Consider the following 17067-nt stretch of genomic DNA (forward strand, 5'->3'; position numbering starts at 1 on the left):
GGCCCTTGGGAAGTGGTGATACAGGTTGACCTCAACCAAATGCCTGGTGAAGGAGTTCCCTTTTGCAGGCCCTGCAGAACTGTTCAAGTTCCATCAGGGCCCTGGCCTCCTTTGGGAGCTCGTTCCGTCAGGTGGGCGCCAGAATAGAGAAAGCTCTGGCCCTGGTTGAGGTCAAGTGAGCTTCCCTGGGGCCAGGGAACACCAGGAAGTTGGAAGTGCTAGAGCGTAAGGCTCTTTGGGGGGTGAAAGCAGAGAAGCGATCCCTCAGGTACACTGGGCCCTGACTGCGTATGGCCTTAAAGGTGATAACCAGAACCTTAAGTCTGATCCAAATTCAGCCAGAAGCCAACGCAGCTGCTGAAGAATGGGCTGAATGTGGGACCTCCAAGATGTTGCTGTGAGGACCCTGATGGCTGCATTCTGGATTAGTTGTAGTTTCTGAATCAAAGTCAAGGGCAGGCCTGCATAGAGCAAGTTGCAGAAGTCCAGCCTAGAGGTGGCCGTTGTGTGGATCACTGTGGCTAGGTGTTCCGGGGCCAAGTAGGGTACTAGTTTGGCTTGGCGAAGGTGGTAGAATGCCAGCTGTGCTACTGTCACAACTTGAGCCTCCATTCAAAGGGAGGCATCAAGAATCATGCCCAGGTTCCTGGCGAAGTGGGCCACTGATAGCTGCACTCCATCTAGTATAGGATAGAGAGTGCATCTCATGTGTGTCAGAAAAAAGCTTTTTTCTGACACACATGAGATGCACTCTCTATGCAGGGTAAAACAATAGCTGAGAGTGGTGTCCCTAGATATTGCATATCTTAGAAGGTGGTGCTCCAAAAAGAAACACTATACCAGTATTTGTTGGGGCTATACCTAACAGATTTCCCTTGACCACCCAGCTATACTTCATAATTGGTTTTAGATAAGAGTGCATTATTTAATATTACTGACCACTGAAGAAGACCCAGTAGGGTCGAAACGCATTTGGTATGTTCATGTGCAGTTAGATCCGTATAGTTTTCATATAGTTTTTACTTTGTTTTTAACCTAATGTTGTTGCATTTTAATAAATAATCGTTAAAATTTATATTGTTTTATAGCTCAACTTTTGAATTCCTGAGATATCAGGATACACTTAAGGAGCGCCAGGGATCTAGCTAGCTTTCCTGCATTAGATCGCTTAATACATGCCAAGAGATACACATTTTGAACAAACAAAACATACACGTTTGGAACCTACAGTTTTAGAAAACGTACAAAAATTGTTCAAATTTTTTAATAATAATCTTTTATTCCAATATAAGAAAGAAAAAGAATAGATATGACATTTTTTTAAAACAAATTAAGGCATCAGTCTGGCTCCTTGGTCCCCAAACCCAGATAGTTAGCTCTGATTGTCAAGAAAGGCCGTGTAAAAGGACTTTCATGTGTTGAACTTCTGTTGACCAAGCTAGTTAGTTTGGCCATTTTTGAGAGATCTGCCAGCTTTTCCAGCCAGGCCGCAGCTGACGGTACTTTAGAAGCCTTTGACCAGTCTTTGGCAAAAATCAGCCTCACTAAGGTTGTGGTCCCTATTGGCACCCTTCCTCATCCCGGACAGGGCCTGCCCTCGGGGCCCTTACTGTTTTATTTCTTCCACTCCGCCAGGAGCGGTTAAAGATTGCAACATTCCACTTGATTTAGATTGCATTGTCATACATATTCACATGATTTTATTCTTTGCTGCTTGCTTGAGGCAAATAATCTACCAAATCTGATGGGTCTTTATTTTTATGGCATTTTCTGATTCTTTGCACTAATTTACAACATTAATTTTGTATGAATGGGCCCATAAGTGAAGTAGAACAGATACAGGGTTTAAATGTGGCCTAACAAGGAAATGAAAGAGCCTCTTGTGGCGCAGAGTGGTAAGGCAGCAATATGTTGTCTGAAGCTGTCTGCTCATGAGGTTGGGAGTTCAATCCCAGCAGCCTGCTCAAGGTTGACTCAGCCTTCCATCCTTCCGAGGTCGGTAAAATGAGTACCCAGCTTGCTGGGGGGTAAACGGTAATGACTGGGGAAGGCACTGGCAAACCACCCCGTATTGAGTCTGCCATGAAAACGCTAGAGGGCGTCACCCCAAGGGTCAGACATGACTCGGTGCTTGCACAGGGGATACCTTTACCTTTAACAAGGAAATGAACAAATCAGAAGAAATAGCCATGAATACGGCAGAAATGAAAAAGGCTTACAAAATGAAAAGAAACAAAACAATAAGAAACTGAAATTGGCATTTCTGATATCCCTATTTCTGAAATGTGCTGGGGAAAATTCTCCTATCACTAACTGGGGCATCACAGAAGTCATGATACATTGGGATTATCAACCCTTGGCTGAAAACATACAGGAGGCTCAAGAGACAGGAAATAGCATTGCACAACACCAGAAATTTTCAGTTCCCCCAGAAAAGGAAGTGATGTCCCCTTATTGATGTGATATTCTAGGAATCCCTCTGATCTTTATAGTTTTTACCGTACAGTGACATCATTTCCAGTTTTTCATCTGGAAATGACATTTGGATGTCTTGTTGGTTGGTTGGTTTGGTTGGTTGGTTGGTTGGTTGTTTTACAGTTCAATTTCTAGACCACCCCTCCTCACAAGTGGGCTTGGGCAGTTTAGAAGAAGAGTTGGTTCTTATATGCAGCTTTTCTCTACCAGAAGGAGCCTCAAAGCGGCTTACAGTTGCCTTCCCTTTCCTCTCCCCACAATGCCACCCCACAATATAATGCCAGTCACCCTTCCTTGTTTTCTCCCATTTTTCATTAGAACAGCAGATACTTTGTTTATGAGGAGGGGCTGGAAGAAAACTTTGTCTGGGGGGCGTGTGGTTCCTGTCAGCTGCACTGGCCATTACCTTCCACTGGGACAAGAGGCTGATCTTCTGATAGCAAGCATTTACAAACCCTACAACTTTCTGAAGCAGTATACCTGAGCAAGTATCAGAACCATGTACTAAGGACAAACATCACTGGAAGTCTCTGTCTTCCCCTGCTGGGAAAAGGCTAATACAATGGAGTGGCTAATACCACCAACCCAGGTTCTTTCTATAGACAAGAAAAAACTAGCTGGTACTTAACTCAGTAACATCAAGACTGGACTACTGTAATGCACTGATGTACATTGCTTCTCTCAAAATCAGCTCAGAAACTCCAACTGGTCCAATATGTTGCAGCTCAGCTATTAGCAGGAGCTAAGCAGAGCTTATTATATTACTCCCATTCTGCAGACCCTCTGTAGAGAAATGCTCTTCCTTTGCTTGCCTCCTTTTACATGCTAATTGGTCTAGCTCCTGGGGGAGAGCAAGGTTTCTTCTCCCCAAAATTCCCTAGGAGAAACGAATTACCCATGGGAGGGGACAGGGAGGTACAACTGATGCTGACCACAGGAAGGAGCTCTTTAGCCTGCTGACCATGGAAGTAGGTGCATGCTCTTACACGAAAAGGTGAGCAGCTATCTTGTACCATGTGGCTGCCAGATGAGATGACAAGGCCATAAGAACTGGAGAACTCCTTGAACAAAGGAGCTTAACATCAGATGTTTCAACAGAGGGACAGAAGAATTCTGTTTCATCCAAGTTATTTTGCCTCTTGTGCTTATTTTTGTGTTGTGCTAAAGATTTGCTTATGACCCTTATTCTTTTAATACATTATTTATACATTTGAAGCGGGCTATGGTTTTCTGACTACATTGAGCTCCCCTGTCTTGGAAACACTAATCCAGTGCAAAGGAAAGACCCAGGGTCAGGAGAGGGAGCTTGGCAACCCCTCTGGAGGGGTGTACTCTAAAGTAAATTGTTCCTCTGGTGCTCATAAGTGGGTTTTTGGGAGACACAGAGGCAAGGCCTTGGGAATGGTCCAGTACTATGACCAAGTGGTGACAATGTGTGTGATCCAGAGAGAGAGAGAGAGAGAGAGAGAGAGAGAGAGAGAGAGAGAGAGAGAGAGAGAGAGAGAGAGAGAGAGAGAGAGAGAGAGAGAGAGAGACCCTTTTGCTGCCCTCCTGGAGTTGGCAGCCAGCTGGAAAAGGGGGTGGATGAGTTGGAAAAGGGATTGCAAGGCAAAAGCAGCCTGGTTCTGTCACACCTTCCATTGGCTGCTCATTTGTTCCTGAGCTCAATTTAAGGTATTAGCTCACACACATAAAGCCCTTCATGGTCTTGGTCCCTCTTATTGGTCCCTGCTGCTGCTGCGGTGCATCCCGCCTTGCAGGGCCAGATATCTGGTCACCTTAACCTAGTCACAATAGGGACAGTTTATTGCTTTGTGTGGCCCCAGAGGAATAGCCACCTCACAGAATCACAGAATCGTAGAGTTGGAAGGGGCCATACAGGCCATCTAGTCCAACCCCCTGCTCATTGCAGGATCAGCCCTAAGCATCCTAAAACATCCAAGAAAAGTGTGTATCCCACCTTTGCTTGAAGACTGCCAGTGAGGGGGAGCTCACCACCTCCTTAGGCAGCCTATTCCATTGCTGAACTACTCTGACTGTGAAAAGCTTTTTCCTGATAAAACTTCCACCGTTTTCTCTGAACTGAATATTAAGACAGCTGTTTGCAAGAGTATGTGTGGAATTTCTTTAATATAACCCCTTAATCATTCATGACAAAACTCTCATTACTGGTTGTGGACCATGGGGCCTGTTGGAAGAAGCAGTCATAGCCAGTTATCTGCTTGGTTTCAGCTCTAGAAATACATCTGATTTTGAGAAGCCTGCTGATTTGATATAGAGTTCTGGCCTCTCTGGTGGACCTCTTGATGGCACCTGGGTTTTGGCCATTGTGTGACCAGTGCTAGATTGGTTGGGCCATTGGCCTGATCCAACATAGTTTCTCTTATGTTCTTAATTCTTCCCGCAAGTTAGGTATGAGGCAAGTTTCAGAGCTAAATACCGGGGGAGAAGAAGGACAGCTGGGTAGCAATCAGCAGAAAAAAGTGTATGTGTCTGCATGTATGTCTGTGTGTATTACACCTCCTATGACCCTCATTTTTTTCAGCAGGTACGAAGCCCCATCTGTCCTTTGGTCCTCTCCTCTTCCAGCAAAGCACCCTGAATATCCTTTCAATGAAGGAATGTCTTCCAATTCCCTCCCCTTCCTCCAACAGTATACACAAAACAAGATCTCGGGATGCAATTTGCAGATCTCTTTATTAATAGCATGAAGACACTTCTGTCCCAAGACAGGACAAAGGTCAAAGCAAAGGTCAAAATCACATGGCCTACAAAACTACTTCTTCCAAGGTACTGCTGGCATCTTCTGTTGAACAATCATCCAACACCTAGAATGCAAGAAGGATAGGAGGTGAATACATGAATCAGTTTTATATAAAGCCGTGCCAGGGATCCTCCTATCCCAGCACTTCTTTCTCCCTGACTAGCAGCAGCACTCAAGGGTGTGAGGAGGAAAAGTTCCTGACATTTCCTACCAGAGATTGCTCAGGGAAGCTCCTGAGAGCTGATATTGGTCATAGACAAGTTAATGAAGCCGGGAAGTAGTTCAAAGACAAGGTCAAGAAATTTGCATATGTTTTCATGCTGTATTTATTCTGTGGACAGATTTTTTATATATTATTTTTGAGTTCCAAAAATAGCAGGCAAGCAAATAAAGATTATGTTTGTTGGTTATATAAATTTACAGTTTTACTGTATCTGTGTATAGCGGTGCTCCCAACCACCAGGCTACGGTACCAGTATCAGGCCGTGGAGGGGTCAATACTGGACTGCAGAGGCCTCGGTACCGGGCTGCGGGGGAGAGGGAGGCGTGGGTGCCGTGACCTGCCGCCCCTGCGCCCTTGCAAATGCCCACTGGACTGCCAGCGCCCACACCTCCCCCCTGCAGCGTGGCACTCGCTGCACCGGGAGGCGGCTGATTGCTCCCGGCACAGCAAGCGCTGCGCCGCGGAGGGGAGGGAGGTGTGCCTGCTGGTTTGTGGGCGCTGGCGTGCCTTCCTCTCCCACCCCCGTTCCCCAGGGCTCCCTCTTCTCCCCCCCCCCACAGTCCCCAGCCTTAAAAAGGTATATAAGGTTTTATTAAACTTTCTGTTTATGTGGATAGGATATGGCATGCATTAGAGATGGTGTCGAATCACCAGATGGCAATTCCATGGAGTGGGGGAGCACGGGAGGAGCATTGCATAAACTTGCAGCATTACTTCAGAATCAAGTAACACCAAATTTCCCTTTATTTTGCTGCTACTGCTCCGTCAAGCAGCAGCAGGAGCCTGGAGTCTGGGGCAGGTGATGTCACCTACTGTCTTAAAAGTTATATGTTTCTTTGGCCCCGAATCAGTATTTAGAAACTCACCTTTTCCTCCTATGCCTCATTAGGACAAGCCACTATGAAAACAAAATGAAAGGGAAGGGGGATGTGTTTACTGAGTTTCTCGATATCAAATGCAAAGACATACATGCATGGAGCAGACCAGACTGCTTTCTGAATGCCTGCCCACCTGGGTGTATCTGTGTATGGTTGCTGAGCAATGAAGGACCTGCATGCTCAGAGGCACAGCTCTCTATCATTCATCTAGGTCAGGAGTAGTAAACCTGTGCTCCTCCAGATGTTCATGGACTACTGTTGTTCTACTTTTTAATGAACTAGCACTGGTTTTTAATGAATTAGCAGTGCACTACTTCATGATCGTATTAAGCATAGACCTCTGAAGCGAGGTTTTAAAAGTTCATCACTGAGCTTTGATTTTGGCTCACTGTGTAATCTTGTCTGAGTCAGTGTAGCTTTTTCTATCCCAGGATTCTTTTGAGATATTTGCTTATTATTGCTCTTTTGTCCAGTGTTGTTAAGCCACACACTTTACTGCTACGTGACTCTGCTTTATATTAACAAGATCTATGACAGTTTGTACAGCTCAGAAGCTTCAAGAGTCTGAATGCACCTCAGTATGACATTGGATTATTTTTATGGTTTAACTGTTCTTATTGGCATGTGCCATTTTTAATGGTGATGGGAGTGTACGCGATTGCTTTATCATTTTTTAGGTTCAAATAACAAATGATACAATCATTTGAATCTTTGTTAAAGATCAGTCTGGATGTTATTGTAGAGTTTTTCTGTGAGTTCTTTTACTAGTAGGCACATATACTCAGGCACCTTGGTAAAACACCAAACAAACAGTTTTGATACAACCATACAAATGTACATTGGTAATGTGGAAGAAGACAGGGAAATGATGGAATATAAAGATGTGGCAAGCCACATATTCTCAGCACAAAATCAAGAAATAAAAGACATAGAATGGGAAATTATTAATGTACTAGGGACCAAGCCTATTGCATTCAGGAATATAACAGGTGCTAGATTGGGTAGGGGGGTGGAAGAATTCTGCAGATAGCCTCCCCCTCCCCCCAGTACCTGGAAAGGCTGCAGACTGGAGGCCCCTGGGAAGGGAACTCACCAGCAGGGGCAGCTCTCATGCAGCAGGAATCTGCAGCCTCTGAGCTTCAGAGGGAAGTGGAAGGAGGAGGGGCAGTCAGGGGTGGGGGGTGGAAGGCGACTGGCTGGCTGCTAGACAGGCAAGTCGGTTGGAGGAGGAGGCACTCAGGGGTGGGACAACCACCCTGAGTGGGTGTTAAGCACTGAGTGGCACTTAAGCCATGAGACATGCTCCTCCTCCAAGGCCTTACCAGAAATATTATTTGGAACAGATATGCCACATCAATTTCCACAAGAAACCTAGACTCAAAAGTTCTCAGAAGAAATAATAATGGGAACTCTTGGAAGAAACCCTGAATGTCAACTGGTGAGAACTACAGAGTGCATGAGAGAGGGGATGGAAGCAGACCTTCCATAGATCTTCCACAACAAAAATTCTGTTTCTTAGATCTTACCTTCAGTTGGAAGGATCATTTGATCATCTCTGAGCTCTACGCTCCTTCCATGTTCCAAAAACATCTTCTTAAGATGATCAGGCAGTTCAGGTTTCTTGGCTGAATAAACAAACAACCAAAATCAGTTCATCCATGATTTCCTATCTTTCACCAGTAGAGAACCAGCTTCTATACCAAAAAGCAATATGAGTCCCCAAATCAACACTGTGAAAGGCTACATGGGTGAACTGAACCCTTCACAAACGTTTGTCCAGACCACAAGTTAAGATCCTCTCCTCATATCCCGCTCTTTGTGCCTCCACCTGCAGAGGTGAGACATGTAGCACACAGAGACAGCGTTCAGACCAAGTTATACAAAGTTAAAAGACCAAAAGAATATGGTCATTTGATATAATACAATTTAAAACATCATAAAATTGAACTTAAAATTATGCTACTTTAGAGCATTGGATTTTTATGGCGGCGGCACAAAATCTAGCCAGCTGAGTTGTCACCTGGGGGGACTCATCACTCAACAGCCTTTTTGCTCGATCTACATCATGATGTTCTGACAACATTTTGAGGAGTAGTTTGATCAAGTTGCTACGAATGTCTACATAAGCAGAGCAGTGGAACAATATATGCTCTCTTGTATCAATTTCGCCGCTCCCACAAAAACATTGTCTCAGTGTAAGGGGAACGTTCTTATAGCAACCCTCTACAAGAGCTGAAGGCAACACGGAGCATCTTGCAAGGGTAAATGCCCTTCTTTGTTTACTTATTACCAGCTGAGACAGATAGGTGGCAGGGGCCAGAACATATCTTGTTTTAACTGGGGCCAAAGAAGTTGGAGCTTTACTTAAGTCCAGTTGACGTTGAATGTCTTGTATCCGCTGCTTAACTAATGATGCAGCTTGATCATGAGCTAATTTGGATAATAAGTGTATGGAGAAGCCCAGACTTTGGATTCCTCTGTGAACAGCCTTAGTCCAAGAAGATTGGAAGTTGTCATTCAGGGTTAGAGAAACTATACCCTGTGGGTGATGTATTAATTTCAGCCACATTCCTATTGCTGACAGGCAGGTTTTGTCTTAGACCTTTAACATTCCTGTTTCCAGACACACCATGGAGTTGGTTACACAGCATGGAAGTTGGAGGAGTGCCCGAACGAATTTAGACTGGACCCTTTCAATCTTGATAGTATCTGACATCGGAGCACCCAAAAATGCACCATAAGTTAGTTGGGCTAGAGATTTAGCAGAGTATAGCTTCAGGGCTGCTGGTATAAAGAATCTGCCCTTTATTTGATAGAATTTCAATATATTATTTGCTGATCTTTGCCCTAGTTCTGATGTATATGAATAATGGATGCTCTTTGCTCCAGAGGCTTGAATATATACACCTAAATATTTAAATTTGGTTACTTGTTCAATTTTGTGTCCATTTAGCATCCATCTTCTAGATTTTGGACGTTTGCCAAATGCCATGGCCTTGGTCTTCTCGTAGTTAATTTCTTTTTCACAATGTTGGGCAAGTTTTTTAAGCATTTGCCTAATCCCTATGGGGGTTCTTGAGAGAAGAACTACATCATCAGCATAAAGCAGTATAGGGATTGGGCAACCAGCTAATATTGGGAGATGCAAGTCTTGAAACACTTGGATCAAATAATTTATATAGAAATTAAAAAGTGTAGGGGCTAAGATACAGGCTTGCTTGACCCCTTTGAAGGTATTACTTGGGTCAGTTAAATGTCCTTGTTTGCTACATCTTACTCTAAGAGCCCTGTTCTGGTATAAAGATTTAATGAGAATGAGAAGCCTTCGATCAATTGAAGTGGAATCTAGCTTTTCCCAGAGACGAGCTCTGGAAATAGAGTCAAATGCTGCTTTGAAGTATACAAAGACAGCATATAGTGAGGTGGGACTAGTAGAGGTATATTTCTCTATTAGAAGCTGGATAGTTAAACAATGATCCAAGGTGGATGCCCCTTCCCTAAATCCAGCTTGTTCCCTCCCAATCAGCTTTTCCTGATCTAGCCAGATGGATAGTTTGTCTAAAAGGTACCATCACTAGAAAAGAAAAAAAAAAGGTCTTTCTAGTGATTGTACCTGCAGTAGGTTGTAGGTATCATCTAGAATCATAGAATCATAGAGTTGGAAGGGGCCATACAGGCCATCTAATCCAACCCCCTGATCAATGCAGGATCAGCCCTAAGCATCCTAAAGCATCCAAGAAAAGTGTGTATCCAACCTTTGCTTGAAGACTGCCAGTGAGGGGGAGTTCACCACCTCCTTAGGCAGCCTATTCCACTGCTGAACTACTCTGACTGTGAAAAAAATCTCTTCAATCTTGGCCTCTCTACACTGGCTCCCTATTTGTGTCCAGGCACAAATCAAGGCTGGTGTAGAGTTAAGTGAGTACAGCTTCAAAAATCTTTGCCTTCCACATAATCCTGTGATGTGATCCTTTGGTGGAATGGGTCATAAAAGGAAAGACCCTAGAAACTGGGGCAATATTTCTTTTTACCTCAAAGTATGTGGAACATGGTAGCAACCCTGGAATACTTACTATACATTGCCACAAGACTTGAGGTTTTCTCTTTCTTTTGCATCTTCACATCAAACAAGATATAGGTCTCACAATCTGTAGACACAATTTTCATCCTTTTCTCACCCCAGTCTAGGAGGAAAGATAAAAGGGAGACACTAAAAGTTAATGAGGCAAATCTGTCCCTGAAGAGCACACTGGCACTGAAAGCAATATTTAGCACCCTTTAGATCAGTGGTTCTCAACCTGGGGGTCATGGCAAGGCAAGCAGCTTGGCTAGGGGGGGGGAGTGCCATCCCCACAACAGCCTTGTGGGGTAGTTCATCTGTCTGGAACAGCAGAAAAGAGCGAGATCAGCATGGGACAAGAGGCAAAACTGAACTGAGAAACCCCAAGGGAAAAATACAATATATATACAATCATGAACAGTGGAGCTTCACACCATTGGTCAGTTTCAGTTTAATTTCTGTGAAAGAACACTTGCATAATTTTATGGTTATAAACATGAGGAACTGTATTAAAGGGTCGTGGCATTAGGAAGGTTGAGAATCACTGCTTTAGATAGTAAGGAACAACTGAGGGTGCCTATTGGATGCCAACACTGCATCAGCAAGTGATTATATTCAAAGTAAAGCCTCATCAGAAAATCTGAAGTGTCAGCATAGTGCAGTGGTTAAGAACAGTGGCCTCCGATCTGCAACTGAAGTGGTATCCAGTCACTCCATTAAGCAGCCATGGAAAGGGCCCTACCTGTTATAGAAATCAAGCCTAGAATGCTGTGGTTGCCTAGCAACTGCCATGTATGGCTTCTGTTTTTTAAAGATATAGACATTCCTTTTATTATGTTGTTGCTATTTTGACCGCCTAATGTTGTTAGGTTTAAGGGTTTATTAAGGTTTCAGATTTTTCTGTAAACCTGGAATGCTTTTCAGCTTTGTAGGTAGATCTGTCTTGTCCATTCACAGCTCAAATTATGGGATATATCCTCAGATTTCTCTGACTTGGCTACTAGAACATATGATTATTTAAATCAATATAATGTCTTAACTACAGTATTGAAACTATTTTACATCTGTGATTTTTGTTATGATTCCCCTCCCAAAGGAAATACAAACCAGATTTGTGATAGTATGTTCCATCTTCCAGTTTCACAAACTCTATTTCAATTCTCTTGCATTCATTTTTCCTGCAAAATGTGATGAAGACAACGATTATCAAGACAAAAGGAGACAGGCTCAACATTATCTTGGATCTTAGAAAATGGTCAAGTAAGATGGTGTCTTCAGAGTGGTCATCTTTATAGGTGGGCCTTCAGATTCATGGCTTCCAGAATGAAAAGTGCCAAGAAGAGACTTAAGATTGTAAGCCATGACAAGAGACTAATGCATCCTCAAAATCATTTCTGTCACCAAATGTACTATCACAATCCAAAAATGTATCTACTAGGGCTGACTATGGGAAACAGGGAATTTTGCATGTGCTATAAGATCATTTTAAATGTCTTACAACTAACATAATATGTTGTTACTACTATTATAAACTAAGATATTATTGCTTGAAGACTTGTGCATAGAGCTTTCTTCGGCATGACACTGGGAAAGCAAGCAGCTACATGGGCCACTTATTCTCTCCTCACTGTCCATGTTTATTTGGACTTTTCTGTGCAAGCATGAGGACTAAAAACTGGCTGTGTGGTAATTATATAATACAGAATTGATGCTTGTCTCATGTGCTTACAGAAATGCAAAAGGCACAAAACCCTGAATAAGGTGTTTGCTTGCAGACTCTAAATTGCACTCACTTTGCACTCTGCAAGTACTAATAAATTTGTGATCCCTGGCCCATGTAAAGCAGCACCTGGCCTCAACCAGGACCAGGGTCTTTTCAGTCCTGGCCCTTACCTGGTGGAATGAGCTCCCGGATGAGCTGAGGGTCCTGTCGAAGCTATCAAGGTTCTGCAGAGCCTGCAAGATAGAGCTCTTCCACCAGGCATTTGCTCGAGGCTAGGGCTGGAAGATCTATGCCCCCCTCCCTTCCTTTGGAGATCTTACTGTCTAGACACCATTACAACTTACCATCCACACATAGCACGGTTTAGGTTGGGCAGGATTTACCAGGTGGGAATTAATGGGAGAGAAAATTTTTGATTGGTTATGTGCCTATCACCATTTTGTTCTTTTGTACTGTTGTAAGGCTTATTGTGTTTTTATTCTGTTTTATTGTAATTTTGACAGTTTTAATCTGTAACCCGCATGGCCAAGTGCAGCGGGAAATAAATAAAAAATTAAATTTGTAGAATTTTATTGCATAGGTTCATGCAAATGTCACGTTCATTAATTTGCCAAACAAGAAAAATGAAAAAGATGTGTTCCAAAACTTAAACCATACTTGAATTTGATAGCTTGATGTTCAAAGCTATCAAAGCTATTAAACATCTTTTAAAGCTATTAAAGCTATTAAAGACTACAGACTGAAGACCAGATCAAATTCAAGGTTTTGACCTTAACATTGAAGGCCCTAAATGGTCAGGGATCCCTGTATCTTTGGGGCCATCTCCTCCCCTTTAGCCTCCAAAGAGTATTAAGGCCAGGCAGCCTAAATCTACTCCCCAGCCCCAGAGAGATAAAACTGGTGTTGACTAGGGGGGGGGGGGTAAGGTTTTCTCAGACTTGGCCCTGGCCTGGTGGAACACTCTACCTGAAAAAATCAGGGCCTTCCAGGATCTCACACAATTCCAGAGGGCCTGCAAAACCGAGCTGCTCTACCAGGGCTATAGCTGAGGCCAGGCAATAACAGCAAGAAATACTGCCCTCCCCACATGAAAGACCCACCAATGGAGACCCCTCCAAACTTTGAGGGCATTTCCGTACATTGGTAAAAAATAGTGTTATGTCAGCTGAATAGTGTAACGCTAAATATTATCATGCCTCCCGGCCACTCCTCACCTTTTTCCTGTCTCGCTCTAGTCTGCCACCTTTTTGCACTTTTCTGCCTCCACAACTGCTAACTGGAAATGGCGGAACAGAGCAACGCGTTTTATACATGACTCTCTTCCACCTGCCAATCAAGCCAGGCAGCCAATTCCCTTTCTCCATGCCCGTGATGCCCACTAAATTTTTAAAAATTCATACTTCTCTGTTTAAATGCCTACGCATAGATGCACAGTGCTTTTTGAATGCCACCCCTTATGGAATCACGAGTCTTTAGATACTTTTAAACATTAATCTCATTCCTGATTTTTTAAACATCTTTTAGAGAGGCATGCTTTTTTAGAGATTTAGAGAGGCATGCTTTGTGTCACAACTCTGGAAATAAATACATTTATTTCTAGCATTGCTTGTATGCTTGTCCACCTATTCATTGCTCCAGGCTGTTCTCTATTTTTAAAAAGCACTTCCAGTCCCCCGTAAAAAGGGAGAGCAAGGCAGGTGCAAGGTGGGGGGGGGGCAACACTTCTTTGCCTCCAAACATTTTGGGGGGGGCTGGTGGCCTGCTGCTTGCCTGCTGGGGGATAGTGCTTTTTAGGTTGGCGAATCTACTTTTTGGGATTCACCAACTCGCGCTTTAAAATGGCAGATATAGCGAGCAGTTTGCTGGCTGGACACAGGAGGTTGGTGACACGGAATGCCGAGAATATAGCATCTTCAGAGGGTAACTATGATGCTAAAATTAAGATGTGCAGAAAAGCCCTGAGAGACCCTTAGAAAATTGTAAAATTGTATGATATTATTATCTGTGATTTTATACAGTTGTTAAGCATCTTTAGCTGATAGGATTGGATGGTATAGATTAGAATGTATTTATTTTATCGTAACTTTTCTGCAGCCAAGAAGATTATACTTTGACCTGGGCTATACCTGCCATGGTTTACTAAGATCTACTGCTATGGTCTACTAGGGTCAGCAAAAGTGCATGAACCCAACATTGAAACTTGACAGTAGGCCACTAAAACTATGCTGCATCAGCTCCTATTCCAAAAAAATCCAAATCTATATTCTCATAATACAAATATTTTGCAAATACTCTAATATTCACTTTAAAAGGTTACAAGAAAGCAGAGTGTAGGATTGCTTTGAAATATTCACCAGCAATTTTGAAATTAGATTACACTAATCATCATCATCAAATCTCATTTCCAAGATTTTATATCAATTCTGTTTCTGACAAGAGTGTAACCGAAACATCCAGGCAAGCATACCAAACTCTAACATGCAAAAGCAGCATTGGCCATGCAAAGCACTTACTTTGGGAAATAAGAGGTTAACTTAAATTTGTTCTCTCCTGTGATGGCAATTTCAGTAACAATCATCTTCGCCTTGTCCTTGTGCTTCAAAAAATGCTCACAGGTACTTCCTATTGCGCTCCCATACCATTTCCCTTGTAGCTGAAAGCATAAGATTATGTCATCAACTAAGGCTACCAAAAGTTGTTACACTATGGAAAAAAATTGTGAACATAAATGTACATAAGGGATAAGAATGAAGGCCTCCCCAGCACCTGGAATGAGTATTGCCATCTCAGGGTTATGAAATTTCTGAAGATCTGAGGGTGGAGCCTGGGGAAGGCAGGGTTTGGAGCAATCATTTTCCCCAGGTGATTTGATCCATGTTGTCTGGAGATGTAATTTTCATGGAGAACTCCAGGTCCCACCTGGAGGTTGGCAACCCAACTTGACTTTCACCTTTCATCATTTCTCAGGAATGGACAGTCAGGCAAGAAGGGTGATTGAGAAGAAGAGTTGGTTGCCGCTTTTCTCTATCCTAAGGAGTCTCAAAGCGACTTACAATTCCGTTCTCTCTTCCCACAACAGACACCCTGTGAGGTGGGTGAGGCCGAGAGAGCCCTGATATCACTGCTCAGTCAGAACAGCTTTATCAGTGCTGTGGCGAGCCCAAGGTCACCCAGCCGGTTGCATGTGGGGGAGCGTGGAATCAAACACGGCTCTCCAGATTAGAAGTCCACACTCCTAACCACTACACCAAGCTGGAAATACATACCAGAATGACTTGAATGGGGCTTGAATTGAGAAGGATATGCTAAGGAATTCTAGGAAGGATCTGATACAGAGGTCACATAGGTAAGCAGAACCACTGGGGACCAGGTTTACCACTAGGGATAAGCATGAATCTAAATCTTTCAGTGATGGACTTTCTAAGGCCAGCAGTCCTGTTTTACATTTTCAACTTCTAGAGGAAGGTGATCACAATCTGAAAACTTGTGTCTTATTCATACCGTTTGGGAATTTTTTCCACAGGGGATGCCTTCCCAAATATTGGTGTACCAGTTAGCCCCATTCCAATACATCATGGAAGAACAGAGTCAATAAGTTTCTCTCAGATTCCACAGCAATGAAAATAGGAACCCTTCATTATGGAAGTCAAGTGCTTTGGAGAAAAACCTAGATGGAACTGGTGTATCCAAGGCATGCTGGTTACAACCAAATGGAAGGATGCAGTCCCTTCCTTAGCCCCATTCAGGGTTTCTTACCTGGCTGAGGTCTCCAGAACATTCAGATGCAGCATTGACAGTACAGAGCAAGGCAAGCCCCAACCCAACCAGCCACAAATTCATCTTCGGTGTTTGTTTCCTTTCTTCTCAGCAAAAGAAATAGGTGAGATACCAAAAGGAGGTTGACTTGGGTGCTCTGAGGTCTCCTTTTTAAAGTGTTCTGAAGAGCTTCCCCACCCTTTGAGACTGCATCATGCCTTCCATCATCTCCTCCCCCCCCCCCCCAGCCACGTATGCGGCTTTGGTGAGCACAGGTTATTGTTGGCATGCTCATGATTCCTGCAAAGGTCATTTGATGGAGGACATTATGCAGCATCAAACGCCATTGTGTTCTCCAAATATAGGGGCATTTATATTGGCTCAGACCCCAGTGGGCATTGGGCAGAGAACATCTGTGTCCTCTTATCAAAAAGAATGGGAGGGGCAGGATACAGTGAAGTACAAGGTAAGCCTTGTCTGCTGTTTTCAGTACTGCATTCTCCATCATGCCTTTCCTGCAAAGATGGCAAGAACCAAGGAGAGCTAGTCAGAAGGTCAGGACACAAGGCAGGGCTTCTGCCCTAAAAAATGATAACAGGGCAGGGGTCATCACTAATCTTAGAGGTACTGAGGTCTATGGTGGAGAACTGGGCCTTTTAGGTGCACAGAACCAAGATCCATCTGAAAACAGATATGTCAGCTTGTTTCACAGCATGAATTCTCCCCCACTCACCAACCAGATCTGAAGAATGAGCTCTCAGTTTCCAGGGAGGACTCCAGTCCCACACCCAGGAAAATGTGGGGTGAAGCCAGATTCTCTGGTTGAGTGTCTACTGAATTTCAGCCTGCTCACCTTGGAATCTATCTTGGATTCCACAGGGTACAATTGGAAGACACATTGTACCATTGCTTCACTGCAGGCTGTCAGTCCAAAAGAGACTGAGTTGCTTTTAGCCAACAACAAAGCTCCTTGAAGACTGAGATCACAGTTTCTCTCCCCCTGAAGAAGCAGGTAGGCCGTTTTATTGCATTAGTTCAGAGCCATAGTAAAATGAAAAACGAACTAACAAGGCAATCACAACATCAAATACGTGAACTATTCATTAGCCAGATTTGCATCAGAGGTTTTTGACTGTATCTTTCTAAACAGATTCACAAACTTTGCTAGTTGTAGCATTATCCGTTTAT

The 17067-nt window shown here is 43.5% G+C and overlaps 1 protein-coding gene across 1 annotated transcript; it reads right to left on the minus strand.

Annotated features, from left to right (window-relative positions):
• Nucleotides 1-5199: 5199 nt before the first annotated feature.
• LOC143821386 (extracellular fatty acid-binding protein-like) lies at nucleotides 5200-14772 on the minus strand. The gene is made up of 6 exons (XM_077305283.1): nucleotides 14637-14772; nucleotides 11508-11578; nucleotides 10414-10524; nucleotides 7867-7965; nucleotides 6329-6360; nucleotides 5200-5303 (listed from the first exon to the last, which is right to left on the minus strand). Exons 1-5 carry the CDS (start codon nucleotides 14699-14701, stop codon nucleotides 6338-6340), a joined length of 369 nt encoding a protein of 122 aa, XP_077161398.1. The 5' UTR covers nucleotides 14702-14772; the 3' UTR covers nucleotides 5200-5303; nucleotides 6329-6337.
• Between the last annotated feature and the right edge of the window lie 2295 nt (nucleotides 14773-17067).

Source organism: Paroedura picta, chromosome 12 (assembly GCF_049243985.1).
Source record: "Paroedura picta isolate Pp20150507F chromosome 12, Ppicta_v3.0, whole genome shotgun sequence".
In the NCBI taxonomy this organism is placed as follows: Eukaryota; Metazoa; Chordata; class Lepidosauria; order Squamata; family Gekkonidae; genus Paroedura; species Paroedura picta.

Excerpts from the sequence above, each read along its gene's own strand:
- LOC143821386 (XM_077305283.1), bottom strand. The coding sequence starts at position 14,701 with ATGATTGTTACTGAAATTGCCATCACAGGAGAGAACAAATTTAAGTTA. Across the intron at positions 11,579-14,636 it reads TTAACCTCTTATTTCCCAAA|GAAAAATGAATGCAAGAGAA; the intron begins GTAAGTGCTTTG and ends CACATTTTGCAG. Across the intron at positions 7,966-10,413 it reads AAGTCTTGTGGCAATGTATA|CCAAGAAACCTGAACTGCCT; the intron begins GTAAGTATTCCA and ends TTGTTTATTCAG.